We start from the raw sequence: 20,000 nt of genomic DNA on the forward strand, positions 1-20,000 counted from the left end.
AGGTCTAACATTCTACACTCACTCCTCTCTATAATCTATGCCGGACGGCCAGTCGCTCCATTCCTCATATATATTTGAAGATTTTTATCTTTTGGGACTTTGTGGATATTTTATCTTCACCATCAAGACGCCGGAGCTTTTACCTTTGATTGTATAATCTTCAAGGATCAAACCTGAGCCCGCTGTCGAAGAACTATACAATAAGCCCTTCCCAATTGCCTGGAAGTGGAACTTTACGAGCCTGAGCCCGTTATCGGATGAATATAGCACCCACGCCTGTTAACTGCCTGGAAACGTAACCTTACGAACCTGACATATCATCATAAGTTACGTAATATATTCACGTTTCTATTTGTAACTGCCACAATCACTTTTTATCTCTTTTAATTAAATTTTATCTTTCTTTTTATTTCATTTTAAACAAATCGTTAATTGTTTTTCATTTATAGTAACTAGTAAATTCTGGGGCCTTATTCTACATATCTTTATGCATAGTCGAGTCGCTCTTTACTCACTTGAGACCATGACAATCACCTATAAGTCTCATCCGGACACAAGCACAAAATCCAACAAGAAGGAAAACATTCAAATGCTTCCATTATACATTCAAAATAACAAATATAATTATACATAACAGAGAGATGATTTACAAGGATAAAAATATCATCTCCCAAAACATGAACTATGCATTCGACTGTTTCCCTCACAAGGACTCCAGCCAGGGTCATGACAAAAACAAGTAATCTTATTCCAAAACAAAGACGAAAGTAAATTGGAAAAAAAGTTATAAAGGGATAGAAGACACAGTGCGGGAAACTAGTCATTCAATAAATAACCTCATACTACGATAGTGAATTGACACGGTGGAAATCTATCCCCATAGCAGTCTTCTATACACTCCATGCTCTGAATAAAAGGAATCGGATGACCAAGAAGCGAAAGGCAGTAAACATGTCATTCACTGACTCCATGAATACCCTGCTATTGAATAGAGACGTGATGGAAAATATCCTTATTCCAGTCTTCCATTCGCTCCTTGCTCTGAATAAAAAGAATCGAGATATGCCTTTCAGATGACCAAGACGCGAAAGGCGATAAACAAATCATTCGATGAGTAAATGGAAAAGAAAAAACATGAACACCATACCTGGGTATTCGATGGCCATGTGTGAAAATGTCTTTTTGTAGCATTCTTCCCGACATTGCTGTATGCTCGTGGCGTCAAATGACTCACCCGATGACGTCACACTGTCCGTCAGGTGACATCCCATGTACGACCTGTAGACTGGTTTTACAAAAATTACAAATATTTAAAAATTTAAAAAAAGGGAAAGAGAGAGAGAGAGAGTGAGAGAGAGAGAGAGTGAGAGAGAGAGAGAGAGAGAGAGAGAGAGAGAGAGAGAGAGAAATTATTACATTTATATAAATAGTATGCGCTTGACTAAGAAGCTAACAACATTGCCATCCGGAAGTATAACGGACCAACACACGATACTGTGTGTAACCATGAACTTTATCGTCAGATTAATACAGTTTAGTGAGAATTACTCATAGACGCGGATGGCAAAAGCAATAACAAAGATATGAGTGACGTCAACCTCATACTATTTATAGTCTGGTTAATACAGTTTAGTGAGAATTACGCACAAACATGACAAAAAACAATAACAAAGACCTGAGTGACGTCATCTTTGTTCTATCTGTACGTTCCGCGTCAAGCAGGCATTGAGTGGGGATCTACAAGGTGCTTAAATTATATGTGATTTTGGAGTGAAAAAAAATTACCAAAATTGGGAAATTTTAAGCGTTTTTTTTTTCTTACTGCACTCAACAAAACATATAAAACTGAGCCTGTCAACTTGAGAGACTAGGCATCAGGCATCAGGCATCAGACTCGGCGGTACGGACTTTGCTTCGTACCCAAAAGGTACCGAGTTCGACTACCCGCCTCGTTGTGTGGCCATGAGCAAGTCACCTTGCCCTAGCTCACTTTGCGGCGCTGCACTGCGGCTGACGCATGGGTTATTCCAGTCTTCCCCAGGAATAGACCCTTAAGACTAATTGCTGTTGGCTAGGGACTCTCTGTAAAGCGCTTTGAACACGTTTAGTTGATATTGCTCTATATAAAAAAGCTCATTTAATTATATATATATTTTTGTCTGGCACCGTTTCATGCACTCTTGTTCAAAAGGTAACCTACGCTTCATATTTCAGATTATAAATCCAATTGTTAGCATCTGAAGCACCATAGCCAATGTATGTTGTTATGAGATGGTTGGATAGGACATATCGTTTACTCATGGGAAAGAAAATGCTACCGAGATAGAGATATAGGGAGTAAATGTGACTCATATATAAGGGAACAACACAAAACAAACGACGTTTCGGCCTTTGTCCTTTTTCGGTTGTGTGGTCTAGTGGTATGACACTCGCTTTCGGATCGTGTTTACTAGAAAAAGGCCACAGGCAAAAACGTTGTTTGTTTTGTGTTGTTCCCTTATTAATTTATGAGTCACCTCTAGGTTTTGGTTAAAGAAATAAATGCTCTCGTTCTCTCTCTCTCTCTCTCTCTCTCTCTCTCTCTCTCTCTCTATCTATCTCTCTCTCTCTCTTAGTGATTAGCATTGTTTTTAATATCTTTAAATTATGAAGTCTGGCATCAACTTTCATCTTCAATAAATTTTAGTGAGTTAGAGATGCTCTTGAAGTACAGAAATTGGAGCCATAATGTCGTAATTCTACGAATGGAAATTCTCTTTATATAAATGCTCATTAACATAAATATAATAATAATAATACAATACTTACAATTATGTTTTGTATAGTTGTATCCAATCAGCTCCAAACTCAGTCTTGGCAGGTCTGTGTCGTTGAACACCAACCGGAAATGACGTAATACATATGGAGCTTTCAGGTAATGCCACGTCACATTATTCGAAGGCTTGAGAATTATCTGCCACCAAAAAGAAATGTCAAAAGATAGACTATTATTATTATTATTATTATTATTATTATTATTATTATTATTATTATTATTATTATTATTATTGTTATTGTTATATTATTATTTATTATTATTATTATTATTATTATTATTATTATTATTATTATTATTATTATTATTATTATTTATATTATTGTATTATTATTATTGCTATTATTATTATCTATTATTATTATTATTATTATTATTATTATTATTATTATTATTATTATTATTATTATTATATTATTACTATTATTACTATTATTACTATATTACTATTATTATTATTATTATTATTATTATTATTATTATTATTATTATTATTATTATTATTATTATTATTATCATTATTATTATTATTATTATTATTATTATTATTATTATTATTATTATTATTATTATTATTATTATTATTATTATTATTATTATTATTATTATTATCATTATTATTATTATCATTATTATTATTTTCATTATTATTATTATCATTATTATTATTATTATTATTATTATTATCATTATTATTATTATTATTATTATTATTATTTTGGTGTGGCTATGTGGTCTTGTTTTATGATTTGTGAGTTTTATTCACTCGTACAAGTCACCAAACTCTCTCTCTTTTTGAATGATTAATCTTCGCATGTCCAATTGGGTAAGGAAAATGTTGTGTCCTTGGGCAAGGCACTTAACACATATTATCTCACTTGACTCAGGTGTGAATGAGTACATAGCTATATGCAGTGACGGATATAATAGAGTGTTAGTACAAAATAGACGCCGAACAGGGGACTGCTACTGTATGAAAATGGAAATATCGCTTTCGGATCGGAAGGTCCTGGGTTCATAGTTGAGTACTTGGAAAATGCTCTTTACTGACATTATCTCACCGTGCTCAAGTGTAAAATGAGTACCTGGCCGTTAACAGCGTTGTCTCTGTCAGAAAAAAAAATATAATCGTAGTATTGCCTTACAGGCGTCATGTCTCGTTCTATATGTCTCGTTCCATGGTGCTGTTGATCGGGGGCCCTTTGTAAAGTGCTTTGAGCACGTTTAGTGGATATTGCGCTATAAAAGCTCAAGTTTGTTGTTTTTTTTAAAAGCTTAAGTTTTCTTATTCATTTGTCAATAAAATGACAATAAAATTATAGTGAAAAATTTAAAAATCCTGTATTCGTCTCCAAGGGGAATTGTTATTGTTTTTTCTACAGGGTCTTTTTCAAAGAATAACTAGAGCTACATAGGCGTCAGCTGCAGTGCAGCGCTGCGATCTGAGCATTAGGGAGATTAGGCAGTTCATGCGTATCACGCATTTGGCAAATCGTATCACGTATCTATTACGTGATCATTCACATTATACATAAAATAGCGCCGCTATTAAATTGTTTATTGGATGTCACAATTCCAACAATTCCACGACCCATATAAAAATCGCATTTCGGCATATTGTTTATGTGTAAGTAATAATAATAATAATAATAATAATAATAATAATAATAATAATAATAATAATAATAATAATAATAATAATAGTAATAATAATAATGATGATGATGATGATGATGATGATGATGATGATGATGATGATGATGATGATGATGATGATAATAATAATAATAATAATGAAAGTACGCTAAGTACTTCAATGAAACTGATCATGTGATATATATGGGTGATACGCGATGCGTGATACGTTGATATGCTAAACGTCCCAGTTGCCTCAACTCCAGCACTGTAACCATCTTGACTTAAACAGGAATTTATGATCTTCAATTTTGCACGTAAAAAGACGATCGATGAGCATATCTTTTTATTGTATCGATGCTACGCGTCTATACAAAAATAAAACTCACAACTTCCGCCAGTCGGATGTAATGTATCAACAGATATTTTGTTTTTATGTTTTTAATGGTTTTACGCGCTTGCAACACATTAAGGTCATATCAGCGCCAGTAAAAAGGAAGAAAATGAGAGAGTAATATGTTCTAGAATTACAATTAAAGCACACAAAAAAGGTAAGACAAAGGGGAATTGGTTCAAATAGACAACAGATGTAGATTCCAAGAGCAAACCGCCAAAGTACTTAGTTTGAGATCACCTAAAAGTCTCATCCAGACACAAGCACAGGTCCCAACTAAGAGGAATACACTCAAATGTTTACCAATCATATAATATAATATGTAAACTAAACATAATACAATGCATAACAGAGAGATGATTTACAAGGAAAAAAATATCATCTCCCAAAACTATAACTATACATTCGACTGTTTCCCTCCCAGCCAAGGAACTCCGCCAAGGATTAGGACAAAACTACGTAATCTCATTCCAAGACAATGACAGGAAACAATTGGAAAACGGGTATGGGGGATAGAAGACACAGCATGTACCTCCCTGCCCACTATGGGAGGTCAGGATCCCCACCCAGTGTACCAACACACAAAACTGTGTGTGACATTAATCGTTTATAGTCTGATTGATAGGATTTAGTGAAAACTAACTACGCATAAAAATGGCTGGATAAAAACAATAACCAAAAAAAAAAAATGGTTGACGTCAATTTCGTTCCTTCTATAAATCAATGCCCCTGTCTCTTAAATACTAGAAAAAAAATAACAATGTGAAATTGAATACAAGCTTCAATTTAATCACGAAAACAGATGAAATGGACGTTTCGGGTTACCCCTTTATCAACAAACAGGAAGAAACCCCTTTATCAACAAACAGGAAGAATGAAACACTACAGATGAATGAGATGATAATGTGGTAGTGGCGTTGTTAAGATGAATAAACAAAACCGTTGATGGGACAGAAACTATTATGCTCATTTGTAAGGAAGCACGAATTAAAATAGAACAATAGATATGTATAAAAGGTGCGTAATTAATTAAGTCAAAAGAGGGGGGGGGGGCGGAGAGGTTTTGTTTATTCATCTAAATTACGCCACTACCACTTTATCTCATTCATCTGTAGTCTTTCATTCATCCTGTTTGTTGATAAAGGGGTAATCCGAAACGTCCATTTCATCTGTTTTCGTAATCAAATTGAAGCTGACATTCAATTTCAATTTGTTATTTATTTCTTCGAGCTTCGAGCAGCATGATTTATATTAAACTACTAGAAAAGGAAAACTCTTACCGTTTCGAGCTCCGTGTGATATTTTCCATCCAATGACACAGAGAGTTTCAGAACTTGCTGTTGAGTGGTGGGTGAGGGGTCAACGAGGATTAACCCCTCAAGGACGTACAATTCCCCGAGGTCGATGGCGATGAAGGCGCCACTGACCGCTTGACCCCTCCAACCTTTGAAATCGTACACCTGGAGCCTGATCAAATTGCCAGGTAGGTGAAGAAACGAGGGTTAGTTAAAATATTAAAATAACTTTTCGATCATTTTTGTGTGTTTGTTTGTTTGTTTGTTTGTTTTTTTGTTTTTTTTTTTTGGGGGGGGGGGGGGGGGGGGGGGTTGTCACTTGGAACAACTACAAAAGACGTCTAACTTCTACGTCATGGCACAAGACCGAAGGGCTAGAACTCAGCTGGTCGCTGGTTCGGATAAGTCAGTAAATAAATACGTGTTTTGTTTGTTGGGGTTTTTAAAAAATTTATATTTAGTTTTGATTTTGAACGATTTTACTTTGAATAGAGATCTATTTGGTGTGAGTGTATTTTCTTTTACAAGTAATTTGGTTTACAGGGTATGAATGATGAAAAAATCAATAGGTTTTTCCCTATTTATAAATATAACTGAGACAGCTTCTCTTTTTTTTAATCCAAAATACATAAGATACTCGTTTGTTTTAAGGGTTTACAAAGATATCAACACATTTTGGTGACATCAAGAATAAGCAAGAAAATGGAGGAATTAGTTCTAATAGGGAACAGATGTAGATTCCAAGAGCACACTATCAAAGTGCTTAGTTTGAGATCACTAAATGTTGCATCCAGACACGAGCACAGGTCCCCGCCAAAAGGAGCACATTCAAAAGTTTACAAATCATATATATGTAAAGCAAAAAAAAAATTATACAGTGCATAACAGAGAGATGATTTACAAAACAAATAATATCATCTCACTAAACTCTAAATATACACTAGAGACTGTTTCCCTCTCAGCCAAGTTATCCAGTCAGGGCCAGGAATAAAAAAAAACAAGTAATCTCATCCCAAGACAAAGACAGAAAGCATGTGGGAAAACAGATATCGGGGGATAGAAGACACAGTAAGTAGCCTCCCTGCCCACTGTGGGAGTTTAAGAACCCAACCCAGGAAGACAGAAGTCACTGGCACTCCATATTGTGTTGATGAAACATCACAGAGGATTCATTCAGTCAATATGTCAAGCTAAAAAAAACGTAAGCTTTTATATAGCGCAATATCCACTAATCGTGCTCAAAGCGCTTTACAAAGGGTCACTGACTAAAAGCAACATGCAACAAGAACGAGACATGACGCCTGTTAGGCGATATCACAATTTCTTTTCGGACACATACAACGCTGTTAAAGGTCAGGTACTCATTTTACACCTGAGTACGGTGAGATAATGTGAGTAAAGAGCCTTTTCCAAGGACTCAACTATGCGACGAGTGAGGCTCGAACCCAGGACCTTCCGATCTGAAAGCGGGTGTTATACTACAAGACCACATAGTCGCACAAGCTAGATTATAATCGAAACCCCTAAGTTTAAAAGCCTTAACTAAGAGACATAATATAAAACTTACGGAAGATCTTTAACCCCAAATCCACTCAGAGATGCTGATGTCTGGATTTCCACCGTTTGAATGTATAACAATATATAGTCTGATAATGCACTGTACTTAAAACATCGTATCCATTCAAAACCATCATCATCATCAGCATCATTGCCGGGTTTGACACGGTATAGTGCTGGGATATACACGCCAAACAGGAAGAGATCATCACAGGAGTGCAGCAGAAGCTCTTTGGGAACTGCGCTTATGTCGTACACGCTATACAAAGGAAGTAGTGAAGATTTTGGCTCCTCTTCGCCGCACATTTGGTTCCACTGGGACGGGCAGCGAGTGTTGGCTGTACAATTCTCATCTCCGAGGTTAATGACGTCATCTTTGGACTCGAAGCAACTGCAAAACGTTCGATGCACGGCTGCAATGGTCATATTCCGGATATTCCCGTTACAAAATGAAATACACTGCTGTAAACTCATCTCTTTCTTGAGCTCTAAAGACGTTGTTGCGTTCTCAGGGTCAATCCGAGCGCATCCTAAATAAGGCGAGTTACTTTCGCATACAAAATCCAATTTTTCATCACACGACACGCTTACAAGAGATTTTGATGTCGTATTTAAGGCTACGCATTTGTTTTCATAATTTATTTTTGGTGCTAGTGGGTGATCATGACGCATCATGTAGCCTAATGAGCTGGTCCAGAATTCCGATTGGAAAAACGAGTTGTATCCGAGAAGCCAAAGTTCAGCTCCGCGAAGCTGTGTCAATTGTTGAATTAGATCCGTCATACTTTCGATATCGGTTTTGGTAGTTGGGGACGCGAGGTAGGACGAACACGTGAAGCATTGAGCAGCGGCTCCTGATGGGGAAATGTCTTGGCGTCTCACAAAGGCGTAACACTTGCTGTTTCGACTGATAAATCCAGGCGGACATGAGACAGATCCATCTGTGAGAAGAGAAAGATGGAGACAAATTGAATAGGTAGAATGAAGATGACGTCACTCGTGTCTTTGTTATTGTTTGTTTTATTTTTGCCATCCAGGTTTATGAGTAATTCTCACTATAAACTATAAACGTTCATGGTTACACATAGTTTTATGTGGTGGTCCGTTATACTTCCGGATGGGAATGTTTTGAGCTTCATAGCCAAGCGCATACTATCTATATTGTTGTTTTGCGTTCTGTTTAAAAAAAAAACTCACATCATCTGCCAGCCGGATATGAAGTACCAACACACAAAACTATGTGTTTAATTGTTTATAGTCTGATTAAGTACAATTTAGTGATAACTACTCATTAAATTACTGACTAAAAACAATCATAAAGAGCTGAGGCATGCCTGTGCTGTTTACACACGTTACTCACCAGTCTATTCATATTTGTAAACCGTCGTCTAAAAACGGTACTATTTCGAGATGAAATTAATGCCAACAAGAAATGTTAGACATAGAATGATTAGACATTGTGATATTTTAGTGTTTGTTAATCTTTGTCTTCATTAAAACATATAAAATTTAATTAAAGTTTCATAATTTTAACAATTTATTCAAATCTCAACACCCAAAGCTCCAACACATACTACTGCACTGAGGCAACATATCACATTTTGATTGTTCGGCTAAAAGGAAAGAAAATGGCAAAATTGATTGAAGCTTTGTGAGAGTATCACTGTCCGATCCAAATCTGTATACACTTGAAAAGAAGAACTTTTACTTTAACATTGTACCGTCTAGTAACGGATAACTCTTATTGTACCGTCGTCAAGGATAACTCTCATTGTACCGTCCAGTCAAGGATAACTCTCATTGTACCGTCTAGTCAAAGATAACTCTCATTGTACCGTCTAGTCAAGGATAACTCTCAGTGTACCGTCTAGTCAAGGATAACTCTCATTGTACTGTCTAGTCAAGGATAACTCTCATTGTACCGTCTAGTCAAGGATAACTCTCATTGTACTGTCTAGTCAAGGATAACTCTCATTGTACCGTCTAGTCAAGGATAACTCTCATTGTACTGTCTAGTGAACGATAACTCTCATTGTACCGTCTAGTCAAGGATAACTCTCATTGTACCGTCTAGTCAAGGATAACTCTCATTGTACTATCTAGTCAAGGATAACTCTCATTGTACCGTCTAGTCAAGGATAACTCTCATTGTACCGTCTAGTCAAGGATAACTCTCATTGTACCGTCTAGTCAAGGATAACTCTCATTGTACCGTCTAATCAAGGATAACTCTCATTGTACCGTCTAATCAAGGATAACTCTCATTGTGCCGTCTAATCAAGGATAACTCTTATTGTACCGTCTAGTCAAGGATAACTCTCATTGTACCGTCTAGTCAAGGATAACTCTCATTGTACCGTCTAATCAAGGATAACTCTCATTGTACCGTCTAGTCAAGGATAACTCTTATTGTACCGTCTAGTCAAGGATAACTCTCATTGTACCGTCTAGTCAAGGATAACTCTCATTGTACCGTCTAGTCAAGGATAACTCTCAGTGTACCGTCTAGTCAAGGATAACACTCATTGTACCGTCTAGTCAAGGATAACTCTCATTGTACCGTCTAGTCAAGGATAACTCTCATTGTACCGTCTAGTCAAGGATAACTCTCATTGTACCGTCTAGTCAAGGATAACTCTTATTGTACCGTCTAGTCAAGGATAACTCTTATTGTACCGTCTAGTCAAGGATAACTCTCATTGTCCGTCTAGTCAAGGATAACTTCATTGTACCGTCTAGTCAAGGATAACTCTCATTGTACCGTCTAGTCAAGGATAACTCTCATTGTCGTCTATCAAGATAACCTATTGTACCGTCTAGTCAAGGATAACTCTATTGTACCGTCTAGTCAAGGATAACTCTCATTAGTCACGATATCTTAGTCAAGGATAACTCTATGTACCGTCAGTCTTATTGTACTCTCATACGTCTACAGGATAACTCTACTGTACGTCGTCAAGGATAACTCTCATTGTACCGTCTAGTGAACGATAACTCTCATTTTGTACCGTCTAGTCAAGGATAACTCTCATTGAATCGTCTAGCCAAGGATAACTCTTATTGTACCGTCGTCAAGGATAACTCTCATTGTACCGTCTAGTCAAGGATAACTCTCACTGTACCGTCGTCAAGGATAACTCTCATTGTACCGTCTAGTCAAGGATAACTCTCATTGTACCGTCTAGTCAAGGATAACTCTCATTGTACCGTCTAGTCAAGGATAACTCTTATTGTACCGTCTAGTCAAGGATAACTCTCACTGTACCGTCGTCAAGGATAACTCTCATTGTACCGTCTAGTCAAGGATAACTCTCACTGTACCGTCGTCAAGGATAACTCTCATTGTACCGTCTAGTCAAGGATAACTCTCATTGTACCGTCTAGTCAAGGATAACTCTCATTGTACCGTCTAGTCAAGGATAACTCTTATTGTACCGTCTAGTCAAGGATAACTCTCACTGTACCGTCGTCAAGGATAACTCTCATTATACCGTCTAGTCAAGGATAACTCTCATTGTACCGTCTAGTCAAGGATAACTCTCATTGTACCGTCTAGTCAAGGATAACTCTCATTGCACCGTCTATCAAGGATAACTCTCTATGTACCGTCTAGTCAAGGATAACTCTCATTGCATCGTCTAGTCAAGGATAACTCTCATTGTACTATCTAGTCAAGGATAACTCTCATTGCACCGTCTAGTCAAGGATAACTCTCATTGTACTGTCTAGTGAACGATAACTCTCATTGTACCGTCTAGTCAAGGATAACTCTCATTGTACCGTCTAGTCAAGGATAACTCTCATTCTGCCGTCTAGTCAAGAATAACTCTCATTGTACCGTCTAGTCAAGGATAACTCTCATTGTACCGTCTAGTCAAGGATAACTCTCATTGTACCGTCTAGTCAAGGATAACTCTCATTGTACTGTCTAGTGAACGATAACTCTCATTGTACCGTCTAGTCAAGAATAACTCTCATTGTGCCGTCTAGTCAAGGATAACTCTCATTGTACCGTCTAGTCAAGGATAACTCTCATTGTACCGTCTAGTCAAGGATAACTCTCATTCTGCCGTCTAGTCAAGGATAACTCTCATTGTACCGTCTAGTCAAGGATAACTCTCATTGTACCGTCTAGTCAAGGATAACTCTTATTGTACCGTCTAGTCAAGGATAACTCTCATGTAACTCCTGTACTAATCAAGGATAACTCTCATTGTACCGTCTAATCAAGGATAACTCTCATTGTGCCGTCTAATCAAGGATAACTCTCATTGTACCGTCTAGTCAAGGATAACTCTCATTGTACCGTCTAGTCAAGGATAACTCTCATTCTGCCGTCTAGTCAAGGATAACTCTCATTGTACCGTCTAGTCAAGGATAACTCTCATTGTACCGTCTAGTCAAGGATAACTCTGATTCTGCCGTCTAGTCAAGGATAACTCTCATTGTACCGTCTAGTCAAGGATAACTCTCATTGTACCGTCTAGTCAAGGATAACTCTCATTGTACCGTCTAATCCACATTGCTTGTGAGATCCGTTAATGACGTATGTCGTGTTATAAACGACAAAGTTATCGTACAACTCTTCACAGGACGCGGCCTCTTCTTTGGCTACAATCTCGTGGTTCCGGAAGTAAGGTTCAGACCCGCAAAATTGGAATGGGTGGACCAGACATCCGGTGAAACAGTCGCTGTGGTTGGACATCACCAGTTCCATCTGGTCAAAAACCTGTAACAAAAACAAACAAACGGGACCAATAAAACACTTATTAATCCCCATATAAGCAAAAGAGTAATACCGAATACATGACAAGCTTGATCACATATTATGTTATCGTTGGCATTAAACAGTGCTTTGCATGACTCTTTTTGAGTTTGTAAATATATTGTTAAATTTTATTTAATAGCGACGATCTGAACCCCCACAGCAAAAGAAAAAAGGTCACTTAATATGTTTCCTTTTATTGGATATGGAAGTCCCGATAGCTCAGGTGGTAGAGCACTCGCTTCACAAGCAAAGGGACCGAAATCGATCCGGGTGCAGTAGAGATTGTTTCTAACCCCCCTGCCCACTGTCCACCCAGCAGTGATTGGGTAGCTGGTCTGATAGGTCTGGCGGAAAGTACTTTTCGATATCCGAAGGGTAGCGAGCAATTGCTATTGTGTAATTTACGCCATAGAAACCGGGATAAACTCCGGCTCCATGGTCCTAATGGCTCTGAAGGACTACTTTATTTATCGGATATAAACTTAAAAATTTAACTTATAAATAACTTCCTTGGGAAAACTGTACTATTTTTAGATCATTGCGCAACAGGGAATAGAGGTTGTTACGTCACAGCTTCCTCTATTCCGCTTAAAAAACTCAGTGAACGTGAGTAACCAGTTCTCCGGAGTAAATATATAGATAGTATGCGCTTGGCTAAGAAGCTCATAACATTGCCATCCGGAAGTATAACGGACCAACACACAAAACTGTGTGTATCCATGAACGTTTATAGTCGGGTTAATACAGTTCAGTGAGTATTACTCATAAACGAGGATGGCAAAAAACAATAACAAAGACCTGAGTGACGTCATCTTCGAACTATCTATAGCATAATTTATGGGCAGATTGTTAGGATGACGGGGCCGTAAAAGAGCGAAGATGAATGATCTCTATTGACGACTGGAATGATATATTTAGACTAGAAAAACAAGATGCCATCACTCCGAAACCGGAAATCAGTTGCGCAAAGTATGTTTCCGGTCCTCAGGAAGAGTGGTTTTACATTTCCAATGAGATTAGAACCAGTTTGTTTTTTTGTTTGTTTGTTTGGGTTTTTTTGTTTTGTTTTTTGTTTTTTGTTTGGGGGGGGGGGGGGGGGGGGGGAAGGGGGCAGGATTTGTTGTTGTGTTTTTTACATAACAGTTGTGTTCCCTATTACTCTCACAAAGATATTTACCTTATTCTCAGGGTCCGATAAAGTGTGACACACACATGTGTGGGTTGACATCAGGAAGTGTGTAGCAAGAACGGCTTGACACACTTGTCGACACAGCGCCGTGTTGACGGACTGGTATTCTCTCACAGTTGCATGGATGAGTACAGCTGTGAGATTCAACGCTTTGTAGCATCCCTGGTAAGCTGAGGAATCAAGTTTATATATATATATATATATATATATATATATATATATATATATATATATATATATATATATATATATATATATATAATAATAAAAAAATAATATATATAATATTGTATGGCTCAACTTTTTGATAACAGGAGCTAGTTAATATAAAATATTTCAAATATAATTATGATCAACTTCAACAATATTGTTTCGAGTACCTTGAGTCAGGGTATAGGCCACAGACAAACAGTTTCCATCCATCTATATCCTGAGCTAACTTTTTTTTTTATCTCGTTCCATGTCTTATCACTTCTCTGCTTCTTTAAATTCTGTCATTGCAGAATTTATTCGGTCGCCAAAGCTTAAAAAAATGATTTGATTTGTCCGTCTGCGCTTCGCGAAGTGCCTGGTTTTAAAAGTGTTTGCTATAACGAGGGTATTTTAAATCGATCGATATTTGAAAGACGAGTTTTCTGGCCAAATTTCTAAATATTTGTTTTTTTTTCAGAGCACGACAGAACTGTGATTGAGTATAAATAAAGAAATGGCTTACTCCCATCCCGTTGACAACTCCCATGATACGTAGAACCCATATCTCGCAATCCAAGACCTCCAGTATGATCCATGACGAGGTATCCGCTTCGTGTCTCGTTGAAGCGAAAAATATCATCTGTTAAATTGTACTCCGAATGACGGAACAGGTCGCCGTTAGCCCACATGTAGGACCCCATTCCAAAGGGGTCCACAGCCCCGACCACTGTGGGACTGCTTTTTCCGACCTCCAAGGACCACCTGAGAACTTCTGTGATGAGAGATTGGATTGTGGAGCTGGTGGTCGACGCGACCAGACCGGTGGGTTCGTATATGTCTGAAATGGGTCAAAGTTCAAAGGTTTAAGATCATAAATTTTATGTTACGTCAGCAATATAGTGTTTGATTGAACATAAATTTAGAAGGTATTGTAACTGAATAGCCTGCGTAATTAAAGTTTAAAAGTATATTCAGTAAACAAGAAGAAGAAGAAGAAGAAGAAGAAGAAGAAGAAGAAGAAGAAGAAGAAGAAGAAGAAGAAGAAGAAGAAGAAGAAGAAGAAGAAGAAGAAGAAGAAGAAGAAGAAGAAGAAGAAAAAGAAGAAAAAGAGGAGGAGGGAGAGGCGGAGGAGAAAAGAAGAAGAAGAAAAGAGTGATGATAATGAGATTGACGATGGTGATGGTGATGTTGGTTATGATAACGACGATGATGGCGATGATAATATTGATTTTGATGAAAATAATAATGCTGATGATGATGATGATGATGATGATGATGATGATGATGATGATGTTGATGATGTTATAGTTGTTGTTGTTTATGATGATGATGATGATGATGCTGATGATGATGATGATGATGATGATGATGATGATGATGATGATGATGATGATGATGATGATGCTTATGATGATGATGATGATGATGTTTGTACCTTTACACACAGTTCTAGCTTTGGCGTCTTTCAAGGATGGTTTTATGTCCATGCTTAGCACATCCACACCATCACCAAATCTGTGGTTGATGTTGTCACTGATACTTAAACTTACTTTCGTTTTTGTATAATCTGCCAGATACGAGGAATCTACAATTGAAAACAAAAATAAAACAAAGAATTATATCAACAACAAAGAAATAAATTTTCAAAGCAACCAGGAAAAATATGCAGGACTAACGGAAATATTTTTTTCAAAACTAGATACGACCTCCACACATCAACATTTAGCAACATCAAGAAAAGAAAGTTCTGCGAACACACTCGCGCATTTAACCCCCTCCTTTCTACCCATAGGAAAATCGTCACATTTGTTACGATGCAGACAACATTTTTGTTATTCTAATTTCTTTTGTACATCATAATATTTCAACAAAAATGTTTGCTATAGTTGAAGTATAGATAGTATGCAGATGACGTCACTCAGGCCTTTGTTATTGTTTTTGCCATCCGCGTTTGTGATTGTTCTCACTAAACTGTATTAACCAGACTATAAAAGTTCATGGTTACACAGAGTTTGTGTGTTGGTCCGTCATACTTCCGGATGGCAATGTTGTGAACTCCTTGGCCTAGCGCATTCTATCTATATTAACACGGTGTTGCAGAGCTCGTTTAGCAGGAAAAAATATCTATAGAAAGAACTAACAGCTTTTGTGTTTGAGTGAAATAAATCTATTTTTTATGGCTTCGTTTCTGTATAATAGGTGGGTGTGAAGTTTTGGGGGGAAATCCGGAAAATGGCCGGTAAGGAGAGAGCTGAAGACAACAAGCTTGACCACAATATTTCATGGACATTTTTATCTAAAACAACACGATACATCATCAACAAAATAATGTAGATTATGTCTGAAAGAGAAATACATACACTATCATCAAACACCATCTTGAGGCCATACTAACTCAACACTACAAAAAAAAAAAGAGAAATATACAGCAACTATAGGCAGAAATGTGAGTGGAGCAGGCACTTATGTTGATAATTACAAGAAATGAAGTGAGTAGGAAAGTGCCAGAAGACAAGAGAGAATAAAAATTTCGCGGCGGCAATGGGGGCTCGAACCCGCGACCATACTTGTACGACAACTCCGCCTAGCCGGGGAGATTGTGATTCTACTATATGAGCTATCCACGACACCCCTTAAATTGTCGCTTCTAACCCTAGCCTTATTAGAGCCTTCTCTCCCCGACTTCTTGCGATCACGGGTTCAACACACACAAACGCCGCGATATAACTATAGGCATAGGCGGAAACACATATTAAATCAACTTTGAAAGTATGGAATCACTTGTTTTTAAATTACTCCTTTCCGCCACAAAATCATCAGATCCCGTCGCCTAGGCATTACATGATGAAAATATAGATAATCCATCAAACAGGATGTCTGATGTCAACAGGAATCACCCATATTGTCCAAGTGAGCAAATTGGGGGTTAATAATCTTGCCCAAGGAATATAAAACGAAAATGCCTGAAGCGGGGCTGGAACCCAGGACTTTTGGGTCACAGTGCAAGGTCTTAATCTCTCGGCCACTTCAGCGCCCTTCAATGGTCAACATAAACAATAAAACGTCAACTACCTTTATGTTCCGCCGAGTGCTGCCGATGGCCATACAGGCCTGTAACTTCCATATCGTCTACAATGTCATGGTGAATATCTTAACAATTTGCTTCATTGTTTTTATCAACATGTCGAACACTCTTGGTACCATATTTGTATCATAACACGGTATAATAGATTTATAGACAGACAGACAGACAGACAGACAGACAGTCAGACAGACAGACAGACAGATAGACAGACAGACAGACAGACAGACAGACAGACAGACAGACAGACAGACAGACAGACAGACAGATAGATAGATAGATAGATAGATAGATAGATAGATAGATAGATAGATAGATAGATAGACAGACAGATATGTAGGTAGGTAGATAGGTAGATACATGGATAGGTGGAAAGATAGAGATAGATAGATGGATAGATAGATATATAGATGGATGGATAGATGGATGGAATGGGTGAATGGATGGATGGAATGGAATGGATGGATGGATGGATATATAGATAGAAAAATAGATAGATAGATAGATAGATAGAAAAATAGATAGATAGATAGATAGATAGATAGATAGATAGATAGATAGATAGATAGATAGATAGATAGATCGATGCCAATTTACTTACTTTTCATGCCACACCATGTGTTAACCCCACTCCCAAGGGTGTACAGACTATTCAGCAACACACCCTGATTGAATAAGTCGCTACAGGAACTGGCGTTGAATGTGTAGTCTATCCTGTACACGCTCATGTAGTTGGTACTATAAGAACCACAACTCTGCATCGACGCACACAGCTCTGTGCACTTGGTGTTCGACAGCGTCCACAGTTCGTTCACACAAAGGCAGGTTTCTGCTCCGAATAGACCCGCGTACGTTTTACCTGAAAAAAATAAAAAGTACGGCTGCGTTGAATTTTGGAATGGCAAGAAATGATAGATTTTTGAGTTTTGTCATTTTCAACAACTACTCAATTTTATATCCTCATGAAACAGGTAAATGTAACTAAAGTTTCATACACATGACTGTAAATTTAGTTTTTAACACTCAAACCACTCCAGTATAATACCGTGTTATAACGGTGGTCTGGGTCACATTTACTCCAATTCAAATTTGATAATCTTGACATTGAATTTGATTTTTCACGTCAGGTTCACTGGATTTATTACTGGTTTGAAAAGGGTGGTCACAGAAATACTAAGGTCTTCTAGCCCCCCCCCCCCCGCCCACCCCCACTCCCTCAAGCAGTTTTTTTATTTCTTTTCCATTGGCCATGTACCCTTTGAGGGTCCCATTAGCTCAATTAGTAGAGCACTCGCTTCACATGCAAAGGGACCAAGATCGATCACGGGTGCAGTCGATATTTTTTCCTGAACCCCCAGTCCACCCATGGCTAGCTGAGTCTGTTTGATTTGGCGGAAAGTACTGTGCGATAGACATTCCATCCTATCCAAAGGATAGCAAGCAATTGTTATTGCCCATTTCACGCCATAGAATTTGGGATAAACTCCGGCTCCATGGGCCCAATGGCTCTGAAGGACTACATTATGTAACATTTGCTTTCTCGCATGCAAAGAGAAAAGAACTCGGACGACTTGACATTTCAGTAAAAAATTATCAAACTTATACAATTTATAGAATACATGGTAAAAATAAACAATTATTTTTAAAGGAGTAAACCCAGTTTCACGAATTCTTCAGTCATTCAAAAGACGGTAAGATACTTGAAAGCAGCAATAATGGAGAGAATGTTTGGTGGCGGTAAGAAGAATCAGGAGAACATCAGGAAAGACATGGACACAGGATGTGGCTGACAATGATAGAGCTGGGACTTATCAAATGATGGGGGGGGGGGGGGGGGGGGAGAAGAGGCGATGGAATAGCCTGAAAGACATTGACACAGGATGTGGCTGACTGAACCAGGAAGACAGTGACATAATTAGGACGTATCAGATGGTGGGGAGGTGGGGGGGGGGGGAAGATGCAGGGGGGGCTGCCTGAACGACATTGACACAGAATGTGGCTGACTGGACAATGAAGACGGTGACAGAACTAGGACGTATCGGATGGTGGGAAGAAGGGAGGGGGGGGGGGAGGCCGGAAAACAGCCTGAAAGACATGGTCACACCGAATGTAGTGAACGAGGATTGCACAGTGACAGAGTTGGGACGTATCGGATGGTGGGTGGAAGAAGAGGCGGGAGAACAACCTGAAGAAGATGGACACACTGAATGCGGCTGACTGGACCAGTGGGAAGTGGAGGGAAGAAGAGGCAGGGGAATACCCTGAAAGACATGGACACACACCGAATGTGGCTGACTGGACCAGGAAGACAGTGAGAGAGCTGGGACGTTTCAAATGGTGGAGGACAGAAGAGACATGGGAACAGCAGGAAGGAGATGGATACAAGATGTGACTGACTGTACAATACAGACAGAGGCGGTAGTTTGGTACTTATTGAATGGCGGAGGGAAGAAGAAGCAGGAGGAACTACCTGAAAGACATGGACACAGGATGTGTCTGACTAGGCCAGGAAGATAATGAGAGATCTGGAACGTATTCCAGCTTTTCAGAAGAACGTTCATGCATGAAAAGGGTGTGGGAGGTTACATTCTAGAAAAGACACATTGGTCTGCCGTAGTATGGAAGATTATATTTTAGATTTTTTTACCTGAAAACTCGTCCTTCAGATAAACGTTCATGACAACAGTGAGGGGGTTTCATAAACTCCAAGTTCACGAGGTTATGTCTTAAAGAGACAACTATTATTGTTGAAATATATGTAATTTGGCAAACATCAAAACTTAGAAGGAAAAATAATGATACGTATTTAACTGTCACTCGGATTAACTCCGAATTTAATGGGGGACAAAATGTTTTTGCTGAAATAGATAGTGTGCGCTTGGCTAAGAAGCTCACAACATTGCCATCGGGAAGTATAACAGACCAACACACAAAACTATGTGTAACCATGAATTATTATAGTCTGGTTAATACAGTTTAGTGAGAATTACTCATAAACGTGGATGGCCAAAGACAATAACAAAGGCCCAAGTGACGTCAACTTCTTTCTATCTATAGATAGTATGCACTTGGC

The 20,000-nt window shown here is 38.1% G+C and overlaps 1 protein-coding gene across 1 annotated transcript in view; it reads right to left on the minus strand.

Annotated features, from left to right (window-relative positions):
- LOC144958367 (uncharacterized) overlaps positions 1 to 20,000 on the minus strand; it is a 126,362-nt gene that overhangs the window by 9,403 nt on the left and 96,959 nt on the right. The window contains exons 19-27 of the mRNA XM_078890330.1: positions 17,529 to 17,786; positions 15,281 to 15,430; positions 14,369 to 14,683; positions 13,642 to 13,823; positions 12,206 to 12,425; positions 7,707 to 8,637; positions 6,125 to 6,311; positions 2,809 to 2,953; positions 1,148 to 1,285 (exon numbers count right to left, since the gene is read on the minus strand). Coding sequence (XP_078746456.1) covers positions 1,148 to 1,285; positions 2,809 to 2,953; positions 6,125 to 6,311; positions 7,707 to 8,637; positions 12,206 to 12,425; positions 13,642 to 13,823; positions 14,369 to 14,683; positions 15,281 to 15,430; positions 17,529 to 17,786 — 2,526 coding nt within the window. The remainder of the gene's footprint in view (positions 1 to 1,147; positions 1,286 to 2,808; positions 2,954 to 6,124; positions 6,312 to 7,706; positions 8,638 to 12,205; positions 12,426 to 13,641; positions 13,824 to 14,368; positions 14,684 to 15,280; positions 15,431 to 17,528; positions 17,787 to 20,000) is intronic.

Source organism: Berghia stephanieae, chromosome 12, assembly GCF_034508935.2.
Source record: "Berghia stephanieae isolate SIO BIC M18660-M18661 chromosome 12, UCSD_Bste_1.3, whole genome shotgun sequence".
Classification (NCBI taxonomy): Eukaryota; Metazoa; Mollusca; class Gastropoda; order Nudibranchia; family Aeolidiidae; genus Berghia; species Berghia stephanieae.